At 37.2% G+C, this 22,535-nt stretch overlaps 1 protein-coding gene across 5 annotated transcripts in view; it reads left to right on the top strand.

Moving 5' to 3' along the window:
- Positions 1-22,535, top strand: part of uimc1 (ubiquitin interaction motif containing 1) — a 36,336-nt gene that overhangs the window by 3,270 nt on the left and 10,531 nt on the right. For 2 of the 5 annotated variants that reach the window (XR_007936272.1, XM_028812881.2), the window contains exons 3-9: positions 2,955-3,079; positions 3,725-4,270; positions 6,285-6,366; positions 8,497-8,627; positions 8,973-9,932; positions 11,539-11,633; positions 13,680-13,759. Coding sequence is in view for 4 of the 5 variants with exons in the window: in XM_028812881.2 (XP_028668714.1) it covers positions 2,955-3,079; positions 3,725-4,270; positions 6,285-6,366; positions 8,497-8,627; positions 8,973-9,932; positions 11,539-11,633; positions 13,680-13,759 (2,019 nt within the window). In the remaining variant the exon portion in view is untranslated. The remainder of the gene's footprint in view (positions 1-2,954; positions 3,080-3,724; positions 4,271-6,284; positions 6,367-8,496; positions 8,628-8,972; positions 9,933-11,538; positions 11,634-13,679; positions 13,760-22,535) is intronic. The other 3 variants (XM_028812882.2, XM_051933914.1, XM_028812884.2) reach the window with 3 other exon arrangements.

Raw genomic sequence — 22,535 nt, 5'->3', positions numbered from 1 at the left:
CCATTATTCAACGACCCTGGTAAAATTTTACCAAATAAAGTTTGATGAGTAGTTTTTGACTAATGCATACTTTAAATTGTTTTTTTCTCTACAATGGACAGTCCAGTGATGCAATGGACTTCTATTGCAGTAATGCAATACTTCCTCACATTACTTCGAGCACAGTTTTGATTCTGTGCTTTTATTTATTTATTTTCTTTTTGCATGGACTTCCTCCAATGCACCCAATTTGATTTATGATTTCTTTAATTGCCTGAATGTGAAAGCTTATTCACTTTTGACCTGCAATGAACTGGCATTCCTTTTAGGGCTGGCTTCTGCACTGCGCCCATCCCTGCTGAATAGGGTGTCAGCTCTCTATGACTATTACTGGGTAAAAGGTATGCATAAAAGTTGTAATTTACATGCACACTCAATATTGGGAGTTTAATTTCCTCAAAAAAATTATGCATTTTTATATCTGTTACATTAGTAATATAGATGCTCATTATTTAAATAATACACTAATTCTTTGTACATTTTTTGTTATAGCCTTAATACTTGCAGCTCTGTATACATATTATAGATTCATCTGTCCAGATCTGATTATTCCTTCTATCATTGTACCAATAACTTACACATCTGTTATTTTGAGGATTCTTACAACTGGAGACAATGAAATTAATTAAAATCAGTCATTTAAACTTTTAAAACTCCTTTGCTTAAATGATTTTTTTAATTGCATGACAGAAACCTAGATAGTATATTAACATTGAGGCACTCTTTTTTTCAGCTACACCAATGTAATTCATTCATAAAACCTATGTTAACATTTTAACATCCAGTTCACATTTGGGAGAGATAATGGTGTGCAAACTCCACACTAAAGGTAACTAGGCAAGAGGTTAACTTGGACTGTAAATTGTTAACACAGCAAAATGAACTACTATGCTAAAATGCCACATTTTCCAGAAAGTATAGAACACATGCTAAGTATCCAAATGATGACATTCCAGATTTGAGAATTTTTGAAAGTAATCAGCAACTAAATGATTTGCACCCAGGTATTTCTAAGATTTCCCAAATACAATCGTATGCTCTGGATGTTGTGTTTCTGTTTTTGTGTATGCTTTTATTTTATTTCACCTATGTGAATGATTACTTGGAGATTAAATGAGTGCAGTCACATTTGCTATTACATTAAGAAGAAAGAAAGAGATTCCTCATATTTATTTTGTTTTTGAAATTATCTCTATAACGTTAATCAGTTATTCATAGGTTGTTGCCTACTTTTCAAGAGGTTGAGACTATAATGCTTTATAGTTTCTTTGACTACAATTTATATAATTAACTTTTGACACCCATTTTAAACTCGGGACAGTGAAGGTTCTATTAATTTGATAGCATTTGGTGTTTTACTTTTTAAATTTTTAATTTTTTTTTAATGCTTTCTATTCTGACCTACAGCTCCTGAGTGTTAACATAGTATCGGTAGTCTTGAAGCACATGGTATTATAAAGTGTTATAATAAACAAGGGGGGCTCCGCCCCCTGCTCGCTTCACTCGCCTACCCCCGGCGTTGGGTATCCTGAAACACATTAGTTGAGCTCATTCGTCTTGGAGCCGTGCCCGCTTTTCTTGCGGCATTTCAGATGCGTGTTGTAGGCGCCTGCGTACATTGATTTTATCCAGCCGGGCTTGTGTTTATATATCCGTCAGTCGAGCTCGCTCGTTTTGCACCCGTGTCTGCTGTGCTTCCGCAGTTTCAGACACGCGTTGTAGGCGCCTGCGTTCATTGATCTTATCCAGGTGAGCTCGTGTTTGTATCGTTGAGCTGTATTGTGTTTGAATTCGGTGTAAAGCGTTCAGCAGTTTGTACAATCCCAAGCAGCACATTACTCCTAACTTCACTCCGCAGTAGTGCCACGCACAATATGGCAGTGACGCCTGTGCCTTCCGTAGTAGTGCCACTCACAATATGGCGGTGATGCCTGCGCCCTTCTCACTATCTTTGTGGACCTGTGGGGCCTCCGTAGCCTCTTCCGTTTGAATCCGGGCTGCATCGCAGAATCCTCTTTTTGGCATGGCTGTGTCGTTAGCTATGGGCTTGTTGCTTCATTTCTCATTCACGTCAGTTGAGCTGTTTCGTTTTTGGGCGGTGAGTCGTTCGTTCGCGGTGGATACGACTTCGATTGCGGTTTATGAGACATGCACTGTACGCGCCTGCGCAGTACGTCTCATGGTCCCATCGCCGTGTACCTGTGTCCATGCCATCCGGTTTAGTAAGCCTGCGTCCATGCCATCCGGTTTACCATTTTCGGTTAGTAATATGGATGCTTATGTGCAGTTGCCTAACTTTGATCACATACTGGTATGTTAGTTTGATTGAGATTTGCAACAGTAATTTCAGAGAGATCTATGTGGTAATTTTCTGAAGAAGTATGTGCACTGTTATTTTGAACAACATTGAATGTTACTGAATCTGTTTGATAAGCTATTTTGTAGCCATTTTCCCTAATTACAGTTAACATGTGTAAAAAAACATTTGAGTCACTATGAACTGAGACCTTAATGAGTGTACATAATTATAGATATAAAATTGTAGTGCAAAATATTTACTAGTTATTTGAAATTTCTAAATAAAAATATTACAAATCCATTAACATCACCCATCTTAATCACCAGACTTCCCATACCTGAAATTTCTGGTGAAGATCATTGATTACAGTCATTCCCAATCATTGTAAAGTGGTGATATATGGTGAATTACAATTCTTTCTAAGTAGAGACAAATCGGGACGTGTATTAGCAGAACTGTTTTTTTTTGCTATCTTTGCATATATACACAGAAGTTATTATTATTTTTTATTTTAACACCAAGTGTTACCTAATTCAGTTTTTACCATTTTCATGGTTTGTTTTCTGATGAAAGAAAAAAACTTTTTTTTGTTTTTGTTTTTTGTTTTTATTTTCAGATCTGTCAGAGGAAGATATGTTGAATTTGGCTTTGAAAATAAGTGAAGAAGAAGCAAACAGAATAACACTGCAGCAGCAAGCTGAAGATGAAGCAGTGAAGAAGGCTATTGATGAGAGTTTATGTGTAATTTATAATTTATTTGAATACCATAGGATTTTGTTGACTTCATACTGTTTCTTGTTCTCTGCTTTGTCTGTCTGCCTGTCAATGTATTTGTATATGAATTCCTGTAATAATGCCATTACGGTATTTTTGGATAATGCTGTGACTCCCCACATGCTGGATAGAAATTGAATAGATAAATAATTTTTACACTGTTTTCATTTATATTACAGTATCGAAGCTTACATTTTTTGCTAGTTTAGGAAAAATGCATTTATGTTTAATTGAGTTAAGCAAATCAAAAAGTAATGTTCATACTTATTTGCACCATCACCTGTCTGATTAAAAATGATAATGTTATTTTCAGAGTTGTTTAAATATCATAATATTTTATATGTGATTATTTTGTAATGTACATATTAGTAGTGTTCTATTACTGTAGATACTATAGATAAATTCGACTTTAAAATTCGACAGGTTTTTGTAAACACAGGTGGAACGCAAGTGAAGTAGATAGAGCAAGCAAACTGAACTGATGGAACTCTGTTTTATTCTAATTTAGGAACCAAAATTTTTCTACCACTAATGTTAAACATTACCATGCCAGTATTACATAATAATTACACAAGGAAATGTAATATATTTCTTTTCTTCAAACTATTTCAGCATACCAATACTTACAGTGATGTTGGATTGATAAAATACAAGGAAGATATGGTTTGCAGTAATTCGTTTACGATGGATAATAACCCAGATCACCTAGAGGCATTGGATATTGGCCATCCAATAAACAATGTGTCAAATTCTGTAATGGTCCATGGAAGCACAAGTTATTTGAAGAGAGACCCTCTTATTGTACTTGACAAATTAAGCCAAGATATTCTCAGCAGCTGTTCAGAGTCAGGTTTTGTTTTTTGTTCGCAAGTGGATTCTGTGAGTTTGACACCTTTAAACAGCCAAAAATATGGCACAAGTCAGACCTCTGGGATTACCACAAGCCCTGTATTTCCAAAAAGAAAAAATGTGGAGAATTTTTTGCAAAGTGAGAGTAGCCTTGCTATTTTAAATGAAGGTGATAAAAGCGACACATTGCCAGATAATGTTCCCAGCACTAATGAAGAAAGCTGTTTGTTTCCTAAAAATAGAAGAAACTCTGACTACCATTTTATTATGACCAAAGAGCAAATAGGAGATTGGGGTGCTTCTAAGCAGGTTGGTAGAAGCAGAGATCAATATTTTTATGTACTAATGTGTTTACTTTCTTGTATCTTGATAATAATTTAAGATAATATATAAGAATGTGTATATAATACAAATCAATGTTTCAGTTAGAATAGAACGTTGAAGTTCTGACTTTCACAATTTGTGTTCATTTTTTTCACTAGATATTCTAAAGAACTGTCCTATTAAGACAAGGTCTTTAGTTTGTTAATTTTTATCAAGAACTAACCAGTTTCATATATTTGCAAACCTCTCACTTGGATGAGTTTGTGTGTGTGTGTTATTTATTATTTAATTTACCATTTTTCTCATCATCTTGTTTTGGATAGACTGAAATAATTTCCTTCAGTCTCTCATGGAAAACTGTAACTTTTTCCCCATTCAATAACACTTTTCTAAGTAATAATTAAGCCAAATGCATACCTGTACTATACATACTCTACCTTATAACATTCTTTGTGATTTTGTGCAAAAAAACTATTTTTCTTCCATTTGATTGTGTAGTTCTCAGTTTACCTAAGAAAATAAATTAGCTTTTTCAACTGACATTGCATTAGAAACAGATTTAAGTAGCTTAGTTTTAATGTTACTGTTTAAAAATAATCCATAAAGTTTATCATGTCTTTAGCTCAATCTTTGTTTGAAATTTTGCTCATTTTTGCATGAAAAAGTCAAAAGGAAATCCAACTCACACCATAAAGAAGTAGCAAGCATTTAAATATGGTTCAAATTGGAATACATTTTTTAAAATTATATTTTTTTCTCTGTACATGAGAATTTTCATAGTTTGCAGAAACCCTTGTGTTCTGTTTCTACACAACACTGTAGTTGACCACATTAATATTTAAACGTATGATAGTTTTGTGTACTTTTCAGTACAGATATTGCACGGGCACATAACATCGGAGTACTAGAAAAGCAATTTTACCATAGCTTGCTATCATTTGTACCAAAGTTTTAAATTTTGTTTGCAAAGGGTGAATTATGTTTTTAAATGCATAACTTTAAAGTTTGAGTTTAATCACTAAAAAATATAAAGAAACAGTATGATAGATAGATAGATAGATAGATACTTTATTAATCCCAAGGGGATATTCACATAATGATATCTTAGCGATATCAAAAAAATTATTACTGTGATAAAAAGTGTCTGTTTTCTAATTTAGTGTTCCAAATGTCTCATGTTAGGTCAGTATGGTGGTACAGTGGTAATGACTGCTATGTCATGGATCTAGAGCCCTGGGTTTGAATCTTGTGCTTGGTAGCTGTTCACAATTTGAACATATTCAGACACTTCTCAACCCTTAGTTGGATTAAGTAGGTTTCAGAATGTTATACCCATTCAGTTGCAATTTATTTCAGTTCGGATTAAAACACTTCTCTGTATTTTATGTTTTTGGTGCTTAAATAATTTAGAGCAATATGTCTTAAGTAACCTGTGATTTGCGGTACACTTCTCAGGAGAACACCTGTAAGACTGTGTAGCATGCTACATCATTCTCGTTTCATGTCCGTACTTTTTTTTTTCTCCTCAGTAAATTATCTTCTTATTTTGCAAACCAAATTCCATCCTAGATATAGGTTGTGGGTTTATTAAGATTTGTCTCAGTAAGCAGTCTGTGCTGTGTTGACTTTTACCTGCACTTACTAATATTAGATAATCTTCATTTGTTAAATGACTTGAATGATGGCTGAGATATATACTCCTCGCTCAGAAACGGCTTTCTCAAAACAAAACAAAACACGTCAAAAACTAGATGAAAATAAAATCAGCTCTCTTTACTGTTCTCAGCATTGACATACTAAAACAAATTGCATCACATATTTGAACGAACTTTTGCTTCACCAGTTAAATGAAAAGTAGTAATATTAATCTATACCTAAATATAAATATATATAATACATTTACAAATGAAAAAATATAACAGTTTTATTAATGCTTGATTGTCTACTACAACTGTATGACTTCATTAAGGTATTATTTTTGCCTTTGTACTTTCTATAGGAAGAAACTGTTAATGATTCTGGTAAGAATGAAAAGTCTTTAAAGTGGAGAGAAAGACTACAGTACAAGCGACGCTTATCAAGTAAGTTATTTAAGCCAACTGTCATCCCTGTCCACCAAATTATGATGTTTATTTCATAAATGGATCAGATTATATGTAGTCAAAAAGTGTGGTATAAGAAAACAAAACAAAATCATGTGGGATAGTGTTTAATTAATGTTATAGCTTTAAAAACGTCACAATATATAGTTATGTCTTTGTCTTTTAAAGCACTTTGAGCTACATTATTTGTATGAAAATGTGCTATATTAATAAATGTTGTTGTTGTTGGAAGCATTTCTTGGCAAGGGATAGACTTGTGTCATTCTCCTTACAAAAAACCTTTTTAAAACACATGCTATAGTAGGTTTTCCTTTCCTGATGGTTTATCTTTAATTGGTAATGTATACTGCAGGTATTTGGAGCATATTTCATGTAACAACTGTTATCAGTTTAACATTTTTACAATGTATTATATCATAAATATGAAAATCAAAAGGCTTTGCCAGTATTACTCTCATTGTAACCTGTTACATGTTCTACTAAATTATAATGTACTATTAACACTTTTAAGCTTATTATGTTTATCGGGCATTTAACTGCATTCATTCATGAAAAAATACAGTTACAAATTACCACTCAGCATCTCTAATAACTTACTTTGTAATGTGTTCCACCATCACATAAGATATGAAAGCCAACCTCCATATAAGGTAAACCCAGAAAACAAACCATATGCTGTAATCCTTAAGGAAGTCATTGCATTTTTTTTTTGAGCTATTATATCTCAAGTTTATTAGCAAGTCTAATATAATGACCAAGTGTCTAATAATTGGTCATGTATTGTCGCAATAAAATTTTAATGTAAACCATTAGGTAAATTACTGTGTATATTTTTCATTGTCATGCTTAGGTTTTAATGGGTTTAGCCATTTAAATTTGGTCATGTTTTTCTTTAATGAAATAAGTTATATTTAATTATAGAAAGTTGCATCAGTTTTAATCAAAAGGCAGGCTACTATGGTACACATCAAGCTCAGTCTGAAATCCCACAATATAAACAACTCTTTAAAGGAAAATTAGGATTTTAGTGAACAGTATTTGTTATGGCTGTGCATAAAATAAACTAAGATTTAGCAGCTCACAGTTATCTCCATTATGTTAGGTATGATTTGAAAAATAAAATCTAAGCATTGTAAATGTGACCTTTATATAAATGTTGAATGCCCACCTGGCTTTAAAATTACATGACTGTAAGAACATCTGTAACGTAGCTTATGAAGCATTTCTTTTTAACATTCATTTACCATCTATCCATTTCCATCCTTTTTATGCCTGTTTAGGGTCAAGAGCATTAATGTAACTTTTTTTAAACATCAAATATAACTTGTTAAACATTTTGATAAATGTATGTAAAATTATTAAATGTAATATATAATGGTGAATGTGTGCCTGTGTGTGTATGAGATATGCAATATATAAACTTTGTGACTGCCTTGAGGGCGCTTTTCAAACTTAACCACGAGTGGTAAAGTTCAAGCTGTTCAATTTCATTCAAAACATAAACTTTTAATAGTTGAAATTGTCGTAAAATAATTATGTCTTTATTTCCCAACTAAAGGCACTGCATAATGCTTTTCTGTTGTGATATGGTGTTTAATATAGCTTTAAAATTGAATAATTTGCAGTGAAACTAGGAGATATATACACAATAAATTAAGAATTGTTTAACCTTAATGAACTTACACAGAGTAAAAGTAATTTTCACCATATACTGCACATTTTTTGCACAACAGAATTTGTTATACACTGTACAGTATATTCATCCATATACCATGCACTGGCAGTTTAATTTAGGGCATATTTTATAGAACGTTCTTTTTTAAATCATGCTAACAGTGACACTATGACTTAATTATATCTATAAATATAATTAAAACAAAATAACTGAGCTTCTAATTAGAAAAAACAGGTAATGTATGTGGTCAGTTATCTGTTCTTTTCTGTTCTTATGTACAATTTGGTGTTTCCCCTCACAGTACATAATAATTTTAGGTGAATTATACAGTACACACATATATGTATGTATTTAATTAATTTCAATAGTTGTTAAGCTTGAACTGCTTGACCTTCGCTTTTCTGTTGCCTAATTAACTAGCATATTTTTTTAAGGAATGACAGAGGATGAGCTGGTGGCCTTGGCAATGAGAATGAGTGAGCAAGAAACCAAGCAAATGATGCAGCAACCGAATGAAAGCAATAGTGAGGAGGACACATGGAAGTCTTTAAAAGCGAGTCTCTGTGTAATTATCATCAAGGCATTGTAAATGGGGAAGGGTATTTTATTTCATTTTCTTTTTATTTTCCAAAAATAATTTTTACACATCATCCTAAATCTTGACTTTTGTTTTTTTTCTCTTTCTCCATTAAGCTTGTGAAACCATCTGATTTTTTACTTTAGTCTCACATTCAAAGTTCAGATGCAGGTTGTTCTTAATAAAAAGATGTCAGGTGTTTTACTTCTGTTAAACTTGCAAACGGTTCTTACTTTTTCAGTTCTGCTTTTGTGGAATGGACTTAAACTTATGTGATATAAAATTGTGCATTATGGTAACATTTATTATTTATATCTTTTTTACAATCTACAGGAAAAAGGAAACCGCTGTATAAATTATCATGGAGGAATGGCCCAATTATTAGAAAACAGTAGCTCCTCCAGCTGTTCTGACTCTGAATCTCTGCCTAAAAGTACAGGTATATCGCATCATCAGCAGAACTATGAGCGAAGTCCTTGTCTTCTTTTGAAGAAGCTAAGCAATGACATTGTTGGCAGTTGTAAGGAATCAGGATTTGTTATATGTTCTCAGGATATGCCTTTATCCACATCTCCGCCTTTAAGTTCACAATCCTCCCTGATTAATGATTGGTCAGCACACAAGAGCCCTACGTTCTCTAAAAGCAGTTCATCAAGAAAAAGCTTCACTTCAAATAATATGCACGAACAGAAATGTATTAGGCGGCAACTGGTATTTGGAATGAATAATCTTTCAGATGTAAATGGAGATGTCTGTGATGATGTGGAACCAAATATTTGCACTGATAACCCTACTGGAGTATACCACAACACAAACCAACAGGATGCTGTTTCAGGTAACTTAGAAAGTCCCGTTGGTATTAATGTGAAGAAGACCCAGAAAGGAAGTTCCAAGGAAGCATGCACTGTACACTATTACTGGGGCATTCCCTTCTGTCCTAAGGGCCTAAATCCAGATGACTATACCAAAATCATCTTATGTCAGCTGGAGGTGTATGAAAAAAGTTTAAAGGATGCTCAGAGGGATCTGTTTCATAAAGCAGAATGGGGAGAACCTGTGCTCCCAGAACCACCAGAACACATGAACTGTAAACGGTCTAGATCTTGTAGATTAGGAAAAGGAGCCAACCAAAAGCAAGAGTCCATATGTATAGAAAAAGACACAGAGGAAGATGAAGTAGAGGTTGATGTGGTAGAACCCGATGAGTGTGAAAACTTGGACAAGGAGAGAAGTAGAACAGTGGAGCAAGAAATGGAAGAAGAAAAAAGTGCAAGAAACACACAGACTCCTTCGGTTTGTATTCATTTTGATGTTGCATTTTCACTTATTCATCCTTTATCAAAGCATCATAATCTAGTTCAGTGTTTCTCAACCATCTTGGTGTCAAGGCCCACTTTTTCCCATGTAAGTGTTTTCGCAAACCACCAAAGGGATTAGGGATCCCCTTTTGATAAATCGAGCATGATTGCAACAGCGCTTCCCACTACCATTATAAACAATATTAACTCAGGGTCATGACACATTAGTTGAGAAACACTGACCTAGTTAATGGTTGTGGGGCAGAGTTTAGTTTAATCCATTAGTATCAGGTGCAACCTTGGATAGGGTGCATGTCTGTTGCAAGGCTTAGTTATACACTCGCCCACATTCAGTAATATTGAGCCCATTTAGAGCTCACAAATCAAGTTTGCATTTTTAAAAATCAAATTTTCATACTTCTATAAACATACCTGTTACATTAAGATTTAGCAATTATGAATCTTTTTGTTGTGTGAAACATTTTACTTTGTGATTTGGTTCCAATTGTCCTTTGATGCAAACTGTTTATTCTTTTCAAATCAGCACATCTGTCCAGTTTGGGTCTGGGTCCAGTTTTTATTTTATCCTTTCCCTGCAGTTTTGGCAGATACTAGTTCTTGATATTTATATCAGTCCTTCACAAGACATACAAATGCAAATACATGCCAGGTTTACAATTGTCAATTACTCCAAAGTGCATGATTGTGTGGTGTAAGATATTGGACTTAAGAATCCGCTGACTGAGCTGGAAAACAAAATCTGGTACCTTGAGCCAGGAGGCATTCATTAGTATTTTCAATTTTATTTTGTTTAATTACTGTAACACGATAAAGAAGTTCAGCTGACCCTGAAGTCATAAGATTTAAAAATAAAGTTAGGTGTGAGTAGTCATTACAATCCCCAAAAAAGAATTTAAAAAAATGAAGAAACAGGTTAAATCAGAGCATTTTTTAATAAGAAAGCATTTACATCATTAATGCCACCAGTTTAATTGCCACATCAGTGTGTCTAACTTATGGTTGCTATCAAAATAAACACCTATTAATACACCTATCTATTAATATACACCCCACTATTGTAAAAAAAAATAGTAAAAACAACTAGTAATTAACTTCAAATGTCTGCATAATATTTGTTTATTTCAGACAGGTTTCAAACATTTTCATACCCTTGGAAATCTCTCTATAATTTTACTGAATTTCAAATCTTATGAAGAAATGTATTCCTCTGTGATATTTATATTTAAAAGCACTGAAATGTAAAACTAATTATTAATTTAATTTTGCACTTTTTATTCTAGACAAAGATTTTAAGAAGGAAAAATAGAATATGCAACTATGATATGTGCATTAATAAGTGTAACTATGTGATTAGTTTTAATTTTGTGTTAGATAACATTTCTAATTAACCTTTTTCATTAGTGGTCACTAAGTATGTCAAGTATTAATGATTATTTAAAATATAAATGTGAAATCTGGACAGTGTAATTACAAGATTCGCATGAATTAATGGTATTACTATTAGTAATTATCACAATTTATTATGTATTTTAAACAACTTATAGGTTATTGACTAAGAAATTATACCTGTGTATTATCAGACTTCTTCATCTCATCGTGTTCAGCATTATGCTTTGCAGGCATCACCTCTGCTGTTCAATACTGAAGATACAGGAGAACATGAAATGACACCAAGGTAAATATTTAACATAATATATTTGTTAGGTCATGTCAGGTTGGGGAGCATGCACTGGTACAGCATGTTGATGCACCCACCACACGACGAAACAGCTCAGGATCCTAGTTGGCAACCCTGCGGGCAAACACGAGGTCCTGCCCCACCCCCTGGAAATACCATTTATCTGCTGCAGCTAGGTGTTATGTGGGCGTCCACTTGGCCTGATCCAGCCACTCGGGTCCTCAACAATGAAGATCCTGTGAGCTGGATCGCCCTCAGGTAATCGCGTCACATGGTTGTAGTGCCATAACTGACATTCCCTCACAATGCAGGTAATGTGTCTCATTTGGGACTCCATGAGCAACCGTTCATTCGGACACAAAGTCAAACCAGTAGTACCGAAGGATTCTCCGAAGAGACACAGTACCAAAGAAGTTCAGTCTTCCTCACAGGGTCACTGAATAGCGTCCATGTCTCGCAACTATTTAGCAAAATTTGGAGCACCAGGACTCTAAATACTTGGACCTTCGTCCTTTTGCAAAGATATTGAGAGCGCCACACACCCCTTTCCAGCAACCTCATGACCCTGCCATGCTCTCCCAATCCATCTACTGGCTTCATAGGAAGAGTAAACAGAAACATGAATGTTATTGCCGAGGTAAGTAAACCTCTCAACAAGGTCGACATTCTCTCTGCAGACAGACACACTGCTGATGACTCTGCCCAAGAGGTCATTAAAAGCTTGCATCTTAATTGGGTGTTAATGTTTTTGGTTATTGTCTTAAAGTGCAAGGTCTTCTTAAATGTCTTGTTGTAAATCACAAGTTGTTAGTTTTGTTGGACTTGTTTTGTGCAGTTAAGTTAAGCTAGGTTTAGTAACATAATAGTAATGAAAAATCACTTAATTCAGTTCAGAGTTGTGGGGAACTGGAGCCTTGGGTGTAAGGCCAGTATCAACCCTGGATGGGGGTACCAGCTCATCGCAGAGCCAAATTGCACACAAACTTATACTTAAGGTTTTTTCTTGTGATTCATTTTTTATTCAATCAGCACCACATAAAGCAGGACAGCAGTAAAGGGAAAAAACAATATACCCCATATGGTACCCAGCATCCGGTTGATTTTAATCTAAAGCTGGATCCATGAGGCAGCAGTTCTGACCAATATGCCATTGCATTGTCTGTCTTCAGGAAGTTTCCAGGAAAACTAAATATTAAAAAAAATAAATACATATTTTTATTTGAAATGACTTTCATTTTCAATTGGTTTTTCCCCTAATAATAAAAATATTTTTAGGACTGAAGAATTTGCTGTATGAGAAAACAGTGTTCTATTAAGTTAGCACTCCCATTCTTCTATTAAGGAAAATCCTTGCGCAGATCTGTGAAAAATATCCATCCATCCTCCAACCCACTATATCCTAACTACAGGGTCACGAGGGTCTGCTGGAGCCAATCCCAGCCAACACAGGGTGCAAGGCAGGAAACAAACCCCGGGCAGGGCGGGTACGCGCACACACCCAGACACCAAGCACACACTAGGGACAATTTAGAATCGCCAATGCACCTAACCTGCATGTCTTTGGACTGTGGGAGGAAACCGGGGTACCCGGAGGAAACCCATGCAGACACTGGGAGAACATGCAAACTCCGCGCAGGGAGGACCCGGAAGCGAACTCCGGGTCTCCTAGACTGCGAGGCAGCAGCGCTACCCATTGCGCCACCGTGCCACCCTGTGAAAAATATGCATTGTTTTAATGTAAAATATCACACAATTTTCAATTATCTTAAAAAGACTGAATACTTTAATTTTGCTGAATAATGTAATTTTTTTGTCTGTATAGGCTGATATTTTTTTAATTAATTTACTGCTTGCACTGTCACTGCCATTGGAGAAGTCTTTGGGTGATGGTTGTGACACATCAGATGAATTGTGTTTGCAAAGGGTTTATGAGTTTGATGCCGCACAATGGAACATCTTCAAAAATAAATAATTTCTTACTATGTAGCCAAGTGTATGGCATATGAAGATTTTAATATTTATTTGGATTTTTTTTTTTCCTAGTGTAAGATGTGACATTATGGAAGAGAACTCCAGTGAGCATAAAAGAAATGATGAGACTGAAGAATCTAAAGTTTGTCCTGGTAAACACAGACCATTTTTCACCAATTCTTGATATACAGTGTACCTCTATTTTTATAAAATCCATCTGTCCGTTTGTATGTATGCCCACTTTTCACGAGAGAACTACTTAACAGATTTAGATCGGGTTTTTTTTCTATAATTTTCTTGTACTTTTCAGTTGATTTTGTGAAATCTCACATCGTACTAAGTATTATAGATTGTTTGCAGGAGTGATTTATTCACGCTAATCTGAGACAGAAGCTGTGGGCCAAGGGAGGGAGAAGCATGATTTACATACAGAGTAAAAAAAAAAAAACAAATTACACAGATGACAAAAGTTCGTAGAAGAGGAAAGTTTCAGTTGCGATTTAAAGTGAACAAACAGGAGCAATCATCAGAGAGACTGAGGAAGAGAGTTCCAGAGTTGAGGTGCTATAGCACTGAAGGACCTGCCTCCCAAGGTGAAGAGTCTGGTGTGTGGGACAGTAAGGAGATTACTGCTCGAGGACCTGAGAGAGCGACAAGGAGTGTAAGGAGCTAGTAGCTGAGTGAGGTAGAGGGGGGCAAGGTTATGTAGGGCTTTGAAGGTGAGAAACAGAATCTTGAATTTAATCCTTGATGGAACCGGTAACCAGTGAAGCTGGGAGAGAACAGGGGAGATGTGAGCAGAACGCTTTGTGTGGGTGAGGACTCTAGCTGCAGAGTACTCAATATATTGTAGCTTCTGTATAGATTTTGCAGGGAGGCCAATGAAGAGGGCATTAGCAGTAATCAATAGGGCGGAGTGGTGGCTCTGAGGCTAAGGATCTGCGCTGGTATCCCGAAGGTTTCCGGTTCGAATCCCCATCACTGCCAAAGAGATCCTACTCTGCTGGGCCCTTGAGCAGGACCCTTAACCTGTAATTGGCTCCAGGGGCGCTGTACAATGGCTGACCCTGCGCTCTGACCCCAAGGGGTATGCGAAAACTAACAAATTCCTAATACGAGAAATTGTATAAGGCAAAATAAAGAACATAAAACAAAACAAAAAAAACCAATACAAGACATTATGAAACAATGAACCATCAGACAAGGACAGAAATTGAGCATCAGACAAGGACAGAAATGGACGGAGGCGGGCAATGTTACGGAGATGATAGAATGAAATTTTGGAAAGAGACTTAATGTGTAACTCAAAGTTAAGTGATGAATCAAACAAAACACCAAGATTTCTGACAACAGGAGCAGGTTTGACAAGTGTACCATCAACAGAAATAGAGAAATTGGATGCCTTAGAAAGTTGGGATTTTGGACCTACCAGTAACACTTCAGTTTTATTGGCATTAAGTTTGAGAAAGTTATTTTCCATCCATAGTTTAAGATCAGTGATGCATTCCGTGAGTGTGCTGGGAGGTAAATCTGTAGGGGAGTCTGTACTAAGATATAACTGTATATCGTCTGCATAACAGTGGAAGTTAAGGCCATGTCTGCGAATAATCTGACCCAAAGGAAGGATATAAAGTAGAAAAAGTAATGGCCCAAGGACTGAACCCTGAGGGACACCATGCGACACAGGTGAGGTGGAGGATTTATATCGGCCGAGTGTGACAAACTGTTGCCTATTAGAAAGATAAGATGTGAGCCATTGAAGGGCTAAGCCAGAGATGCCTACAGCAGAGAGATGTGACAGGAGGATTTCATGGTTAACAGTGTCAAATGCTGCACTTAAGTCAAGAAGGAGGAGAATATTAAAGGAACCGCAATCTGCAGACAGGAGAAGATCATTGACTACACGGAGAAGAGCTGTCTCAGTGCTGTGCTGTGTACGAAAGCCAGACTGAAAAGGCTCATAGAGTGTATTATCTACAAGAAAAGCATGAAGTTGTGTAGCAACCACGCGTTCCATTACCTTAGCCAAAAAAAGGAGATTAGAGATAGGCCTGTAACTGGAGAGAGAAGAAGGATCCAGGTCAGGTTTTTTAAGGATTGGGGTAACTGCAGCAGTTTTGAGGGCAGTAGGGACAGAACCTGAACTGAAACTTGCATTTACCAATGAGGCAATAGGAATATTAATTATGGATGAGCATGTCTTAAGCAGAGAAGTGGGGGCAGGATCAAGCAGACAGGAGGAGGCATTAGACTTATTAATAAGTTCAGAGATGGCAAGAGAGTCAACAGGTGAGAAACAAGCGAGTCTTAATGATGGAGATGGCAGATCAGAATGAGTGAGTGACTGTGGTGTGGAGGGGAAACTGTGATAGATTTGATCAATTTTGGTATTAAAGAAATGTAAAAAAATACCTGACACTGTTCAGCTGTATTGGGGCATGCTAGAGGAGGGGGTTAGAGGAGTTTATTAACAGTTCTAAAAAGAGTTCTAGGCCTAGACTTAGCACCATTTATGACAGAGGAATAATAGTTGGAGCGAGCAGTGTTAAGGGCATCCCTATATTTAAGTATGTGCTCAGTGTAAAGCTACGAATGAACTATGAGGCCCATTTTCTTATAAAGCTGTTCAAGACGCCGGCTAGTGGCTTTCATAGCTCTGAGCTCACCGGTGTACCAGGGACAAGAGCGGGAGGCTGGAACATGCCTAGTCCTTAAGGAAGAAAATTTATCTAACAGTTGGGAAACACAGCTGTTATAAAGGGAAACCATGTTTTCAGGAGAGGGAAGACTATGCAGTTCAGAAAGAGACGAAGACAGAAGGGAAGAAAGCAAACAAATCAGAATTAACAGACCTAATGTTGCGATAGAAGACAGACTTTTTCTTGACAGATGTAGTGGTAATAATGCTAAAGTTACATTCAATAATCTTATGACGTTATTCAAGCCATTTGAACAAAGCAAGTCAAGAATATGACCCTGAGTATGAGTGGGGAAATCCACATGCTGTGTCAAGTCAAAACAATCCAAAGTTGAGATAAATTCAGCTGTAAGAGAGCAGTTGATATCAACATGAATATTAAAATCACCAAGTAAAATTACAGCAGGGCAAAGAAATGAGATTACAGTGAGAAGTTAATTAAATTCAGACAAAGTTCACCACAGATTTGGGAGGGCGATAAACTAACAACAGCAGTACAGGAGAGGCGGAAACTATTTTAACAGCAATATATTCAAAAGACTTCAAAAAAGGAGAGTTCCTTCGTTGTCAAGGTAGATCTATAAACCACAGCCAGGCCACCCCCTTTTCTTGTTAACCTGGGTTTAGATATGTGGCTATAGCCTGGGGGAGACAGCAAGTTTAAATGTAAACAGTCACCAGGTTGTTGCCAAGTTTCTGTAAGAAGAAACATGTCCACTTGCTTCTGGGAGATGAGGTCATTAATCAGCAAGGTCTTGTTAGTGATGGAGCGAGTGTTCAAAAGGCCGAGCCTAAAGTTGGAACAGCTGGGAGAGTAGGGCGCAGACACTTCCTGAAGAGGACAAAGATGGCCCATGTTTATTCCTCAGACGGCCCTAGCGTTATGCCAGTGAACACGGTCAGATGTCAATATACTTGGAATCGACGCGTCCGAGCCATAGATCCGCGAGGGGCCTCTTTTAGACCGGTGAATATAGCGAGGAGACCGAGTAATTCCAAGCGACTGCAGAAACTATAAGTCAGGGAGACCAATCATGGATGACAGTCAAGATTTTTATATTCATATGGAGAATATATGAGCTGCATTGCCAAAAAAGTAGAAATGACAACACACAGCACAACTCCAAACCAGAGACAAAACAGGCTAAGAATATCCAGACAGCGGTGGACACCGCCAAGAGCAAACAGAATGCCACACAACACCATGCTAACTCCTGCTACACACGTTAGCCAACCCAAATCTCACTGCATAACCAGCTAGAAAAGGAAAAGTATAGCAGGCAGGCTGCACATTCGCAGTTCAGACTGGCGACTGCAAACGAAGCAAGAGTAGATTCATACTCACCGCAAAAGCAGTAACTGGAGAGAAGGAAGAGAGCTTGCGCAGGACTGAAGCAGGTGTGACCTGTTTGTTTGTTGATTTTTAAAGTTTGTCCTGTTTCACTACTATGTGGGCAGAGCAGTGGGGAAACAGCTACAGTAGTTACATTATATTTTACACCCAATTTAAAAATAATAATCTAATTTAAAATAAGTTCCCAAATATACCTGAATGTGAAAGTCACACTTACATTTTCTACCTTGTATAAATGCCATTTAAGGCATAATTCAAATATACAAAAATGATGTGGCTTAAGCATGCAATTTGATTTCAGAATCTCTTATCAGTCTGACACATCAAATTAGTATGTTTCCTTGAGCAGTTTATAGATGGTTAGCAAACATTCACTTTATAGTGTACTAACATGTTAGTAGCATGAGTGCTGTACAGCTTCGCACAGGAAATTTCCAACAACAGTGGGTCTTGGTTATAGTGCTGAGTGTTAATCAGATGTATCCGAAGTACCATGTAAGTAATTGGGTACTTTATACTAGGTATTTGTTCTTTTCCCCCAGTGGCAAATATTATTAATTCACTACAGCTCCTTACTCTGGAACATACAATTGCACATAAGTAAAATCTTCCTGCCATAGATCAATTCTCGTTTTTCCTTATGACTTGGCTTTTGTTGATGGCAATTGCAAAACACATTTTAGATGAAACTATATTCTTTTGAAACTAAACAGATAATTAATAGTAATGATGGTAATATTCTGTATAAATATAATTCCACCATGTGATAGATCCTATGGTAGCTTTAGTAAGATTTGAATGCAATGCTTTGATTTGTAATCTTGTACTGTTACAAAGTTTTGGAGGATTTAGATCAAAAGCAATATACACTGAATAATTTTTTTACTTTAATATTGTTTACAGGCTGTGTATTTATGTGTCCCATAGAATGAGCATGTTTTAAGCATTGTACAAAAATATTCAAGAGAAATAATATCATGAACTATGTACAGTGTCCACCTCCTTTATATTCTGTTAAAGGGGGACCTCTTTAGTGAGCTGTGCATGCATTTAAACTGACCAAGGCATATCGTTGCCTCTGGCTTGTGCTATACATGGGGATTTAAGTGGGCTAGTACACTGTACCAGCACTTGACTGTTTCTGCTTTGTGAAATGGAGTAGAGCGTTACATCACAGTCTGACCTTGAACTTTTCTGCAAAACTGCATGTACTTTACCACCAATATGCCTCTCCAACCCTCCATCCTTTGAAGTTTATTTACACCAATTAGCCACATTTTTGTAGTATAGGTCTTTTGTAGTATAGGTCCCCCGTGTGCCCCCAAAACATCTGTGACCCACTGAAGCATGGACTCCAAAAGACTTCTGAAGGTGTCCTGTGGTATCTGCTGTAGATCCTTCAAATCCTGTTAGTTGCAAGGTGGGGCCTCCATGAATCGGACTTGTTTTTCCAGCACATACCACAGACAGATTGTGATCTGAGAATTTGGAGGCCAAATCAACACTTTGAACTCTTTGCCGTGTTCCTCAAACCATTCATGAACAGTTTTTGCAGTGTGCCAGGGCGCATTATCCTGCTGATATAGGCCACACCACAACCATCAGGGAATACTGTTGCCATGAAGAGGTGTACATGGTTTGCAGCAATCTTTAGGAGGGTGGTACATATCAAATGTAACATCAATATGAATGCCAGTACTCAAGGTTTCCCAGCAGAACATTGCCCAGAGTATCACATAGCGTGCCGTCTCCTCCCCAAGTAAATGATGCACACGCTCATGGCCATCCTCATAATCTAACAGAAAACATGATTAATCAGACCAGGCCACCTTTTTCCTTTGCTCAGTGGTCCAGTTCTGACAACTACTTTCACATTGTAGGCACTTCCGGTGGTGGACAGGGGTCATCATGGGCACTCTGACTGGTCTGCAGTTATGCAGCCTCATATACTGCAAGTTGCAATGCACTTTGTGTTCTAACACCTTTCTCTTATGGGTAGCATTACATTTTTTTTAGAAATTTGTGCTACAGTAGTTCGTCTGTGGAATTCAAACCAGATGGGCTATCCTTTGCACCCCTTACATATCAATGAGCCTTGGGTGCCCATGACCCTGTTGTCAGTTCACTGATTGTCCTTCCTTGGACCAGTTTCATTAGATAACTAACCATCGCATACCAGAAACACCCCACAAGACCTGCCATTCTCTAGATGTTCTGACTCACTTGTCTAGCCACCATATTTTGGACCTTGGCCCAAACATCACAACTAAAGCAAAAAAGGACACATTGCCTTGTTATATATTGACTAATATTCTTTTTTCTATAGTTCCCTGTAATTTTTGAGATTTTGAAGTATTTAGTATTTCTATTGGGGGGGGCAGTTGTTACCCCTAAATATTGATATATCAAAGTGTCATTTTCTAAGCAAATACAGTACCTACTGACTTAAATGTACCATATTGCTAAATATATATATATATATATATATATAAAGTGGTGTTTTTGTTGATGAGTGTGTGAATTAGTGAATTAGTCAGTCAACTTTGCATTATATATAGTACTAGCCAACCCGCGCCGCATAATTCTGTATTGATGGGTGAACACTTCCTGAACAACACAGTTGTCCAAATGGGGTGGGTTTGAGGATACGACTGTGAGTGAATGAAAAGATGGACCTCTGGAGAGAGCAACATACAATTGTCCGTGACTGAAAGCGGGATCGTCTGTGACGATGGAGGCCACGCTGGTGAAAGTTACTTCATCGGTAGGGATAAGTGTCAGTACTTGTTCATTAAGGTGTAGCGAGTCTTCGTTGTTGACGCTTATTATAGCTTGCATACTGAGTTGTTCCGGAGTCACAGTTGAGAAACACTTTTTTAATGTCTTTTAAGCACAGGGAAAAAAATGAACATGTGAAACATTCATAATGTAATAAGCCACCAAGAAAAGTAACATTGCAACAATGCACGCTACGACCTGATCGCTGTAAACAGAAGTGAAAACAAAATCGAACCCGGTGCATTCTTTAACTGCCTTGTAGCGCAGTGGTAGTGCTGCTGCTTTGCAGTAAGGAGACTGTGGAAGATTGTGGGTTCGCTTCCGGTTCCTCCCTGTGTGGATAGTGCTTTGAATACTGAGAACACCGCTATATCAATGTAATGAAGTATTATTCTTATGCGTCCAGCCCCCTCTCTCTCACGCGCCTGTATGTGTGTGTGTGTGTGTCTCTCTCGCGCGCCTGTGTGTGTCACTCTCTCTCTCTCTCTGGCTAGCTCGCTCGCTGCACGTGTTCCTGCAGGCATACGCCGCATAACTATTTATTGATGGCTGAACACTTCCGGAAAGACACAGTTGTCTAAAAGGGGTGGGTTTGAGGATACAACAGTAAGTGAATGAAAAGATTGAACTCTGGAGAGAGCAACATAAAATTGTCCATGACAGAAAACTGGTTTTGGCAGATACATGCATATCTTTTTGAAAGTTTGGCCCTGTGCTTTATTAATTGTCATCACAAAGGCCAATCTAACAGGAAATTGTCTTCGTGTAAAAGTAAAAGGCAAATTATCCGCGACAAACAAACTGTTTTACCACGCTGCATACAGCGATTCACATCCGCGACAAACATGCCTCTTCTTAGATGGTCCTGCTGCGTCCACCCTCGTTCTTGAAGCATACACACCGCCTGGTCATGTGCTCGCTCGCAAGAGCAACTCACAGAGACCTGCCCACCAACTCTAAGACCATGGCGTGTAAAACAGTTTGCGATGGTGGACGTGGTCATGCGTCGTAACTGAAAAGTCAGCGTGGCTCAGAGGTTCATGTGGACTGTAGCAGAGACAAACGCGAATGATGCCATGTTTTGTGAGTTGCTGCATCCGAGTTGGTGGACGTGGCTCTGCGAGTTGTTGTCGTATCCAATGGTCTTAGAGTGGTGGGCGTGGCTCCATCCTGCGTGGTCTATGTGTGTCTTGCTCACTGGCAGCTTAGTGAATTATATATATAGATATATATATATATATAGATAGATTAGCTGAAGTATCGGGCATTGCCTGGGTATATTTGTAGAATCGATTAAGGAAAGAAAGCCAAGGTTTATGTATTTTTTTTAAATGGTGATCTAGTTGTTATTGCTAGATGCCCCATCCATCATTCACGCTGCCTATTTATCAACATCTCCACTCTTATGATTCGAGATTTTTTCTTCTTGGGTCTTATTGGATTCCAGAATTGCAGGATCACCTTGCTGGATTGTAACCATGAACACTGTCTTGTCTGACTTGTCCTCTCTTTTTATCAAGGTGGACAGTTCATAGTGCTTAAATTATGAAGAAAGTCAACCCTTTGATTCTCTTTTGTGTTGCGCTGCACTTACATTCTCGATCAAGCTTCACCCAACACCCCACTGCAAAAGCGCACAATACTGTTCTTTATATTAGGTAGAAGCAGCTTGCAGCCTTTCCCGTGAAAGTAATGTTAAGCTCTGGTCATTGTGATTGCTAGTCTGGCTTCAGTCTGTTCAGATGTTTCACTTGCTTTGTTCCAGCAGGTGGTACTGGTGTGCAAACTGTAGCACACAAGAACCAAAAAAAAAAAAACACTGGGACCCCCAGGGTCAAAGTTTTGGGTTCCAAAGTAGTCTATCTTGTCCTAGAAATCCACTATGAAAAATTTGTTCCAGATGGGTCAAATAGTGTTAAATTGTATAGGGAATTTAAAGACAGACTGGCATCTATTTTGGATAGTTTTTGTTTTATACAGTACTTCAGACATGTTAACAAGAGTGTTTATTTGTTTTCCAATCCATAATAACATTCTTTTCCCTGGTAGCCATATTTTAATTAGCTTCCACTTAACCTTTCATCCGTTTGCACTTATG

The sequence above is a fragment of the Erpetoichthys calabaricus genome, chromosome 11 (assembly GCF_900747795.2).
Source record: "Erpetoichthys calabaricus chromosome 11, fErpCal1.3, whole genome shotgun sequence".
NCBI lineage: Eukaryota > Metazoa > Chordata > Cladistia > Polypteriformes > Polypteridae > Erpetoichthys > Erpetoichthys calabaricus.
The sequence above is the reverse complement of the archived record's forward strand: the minus strand, read 5'-3'. Positions and strand labels throughout refer to the sequence as shown.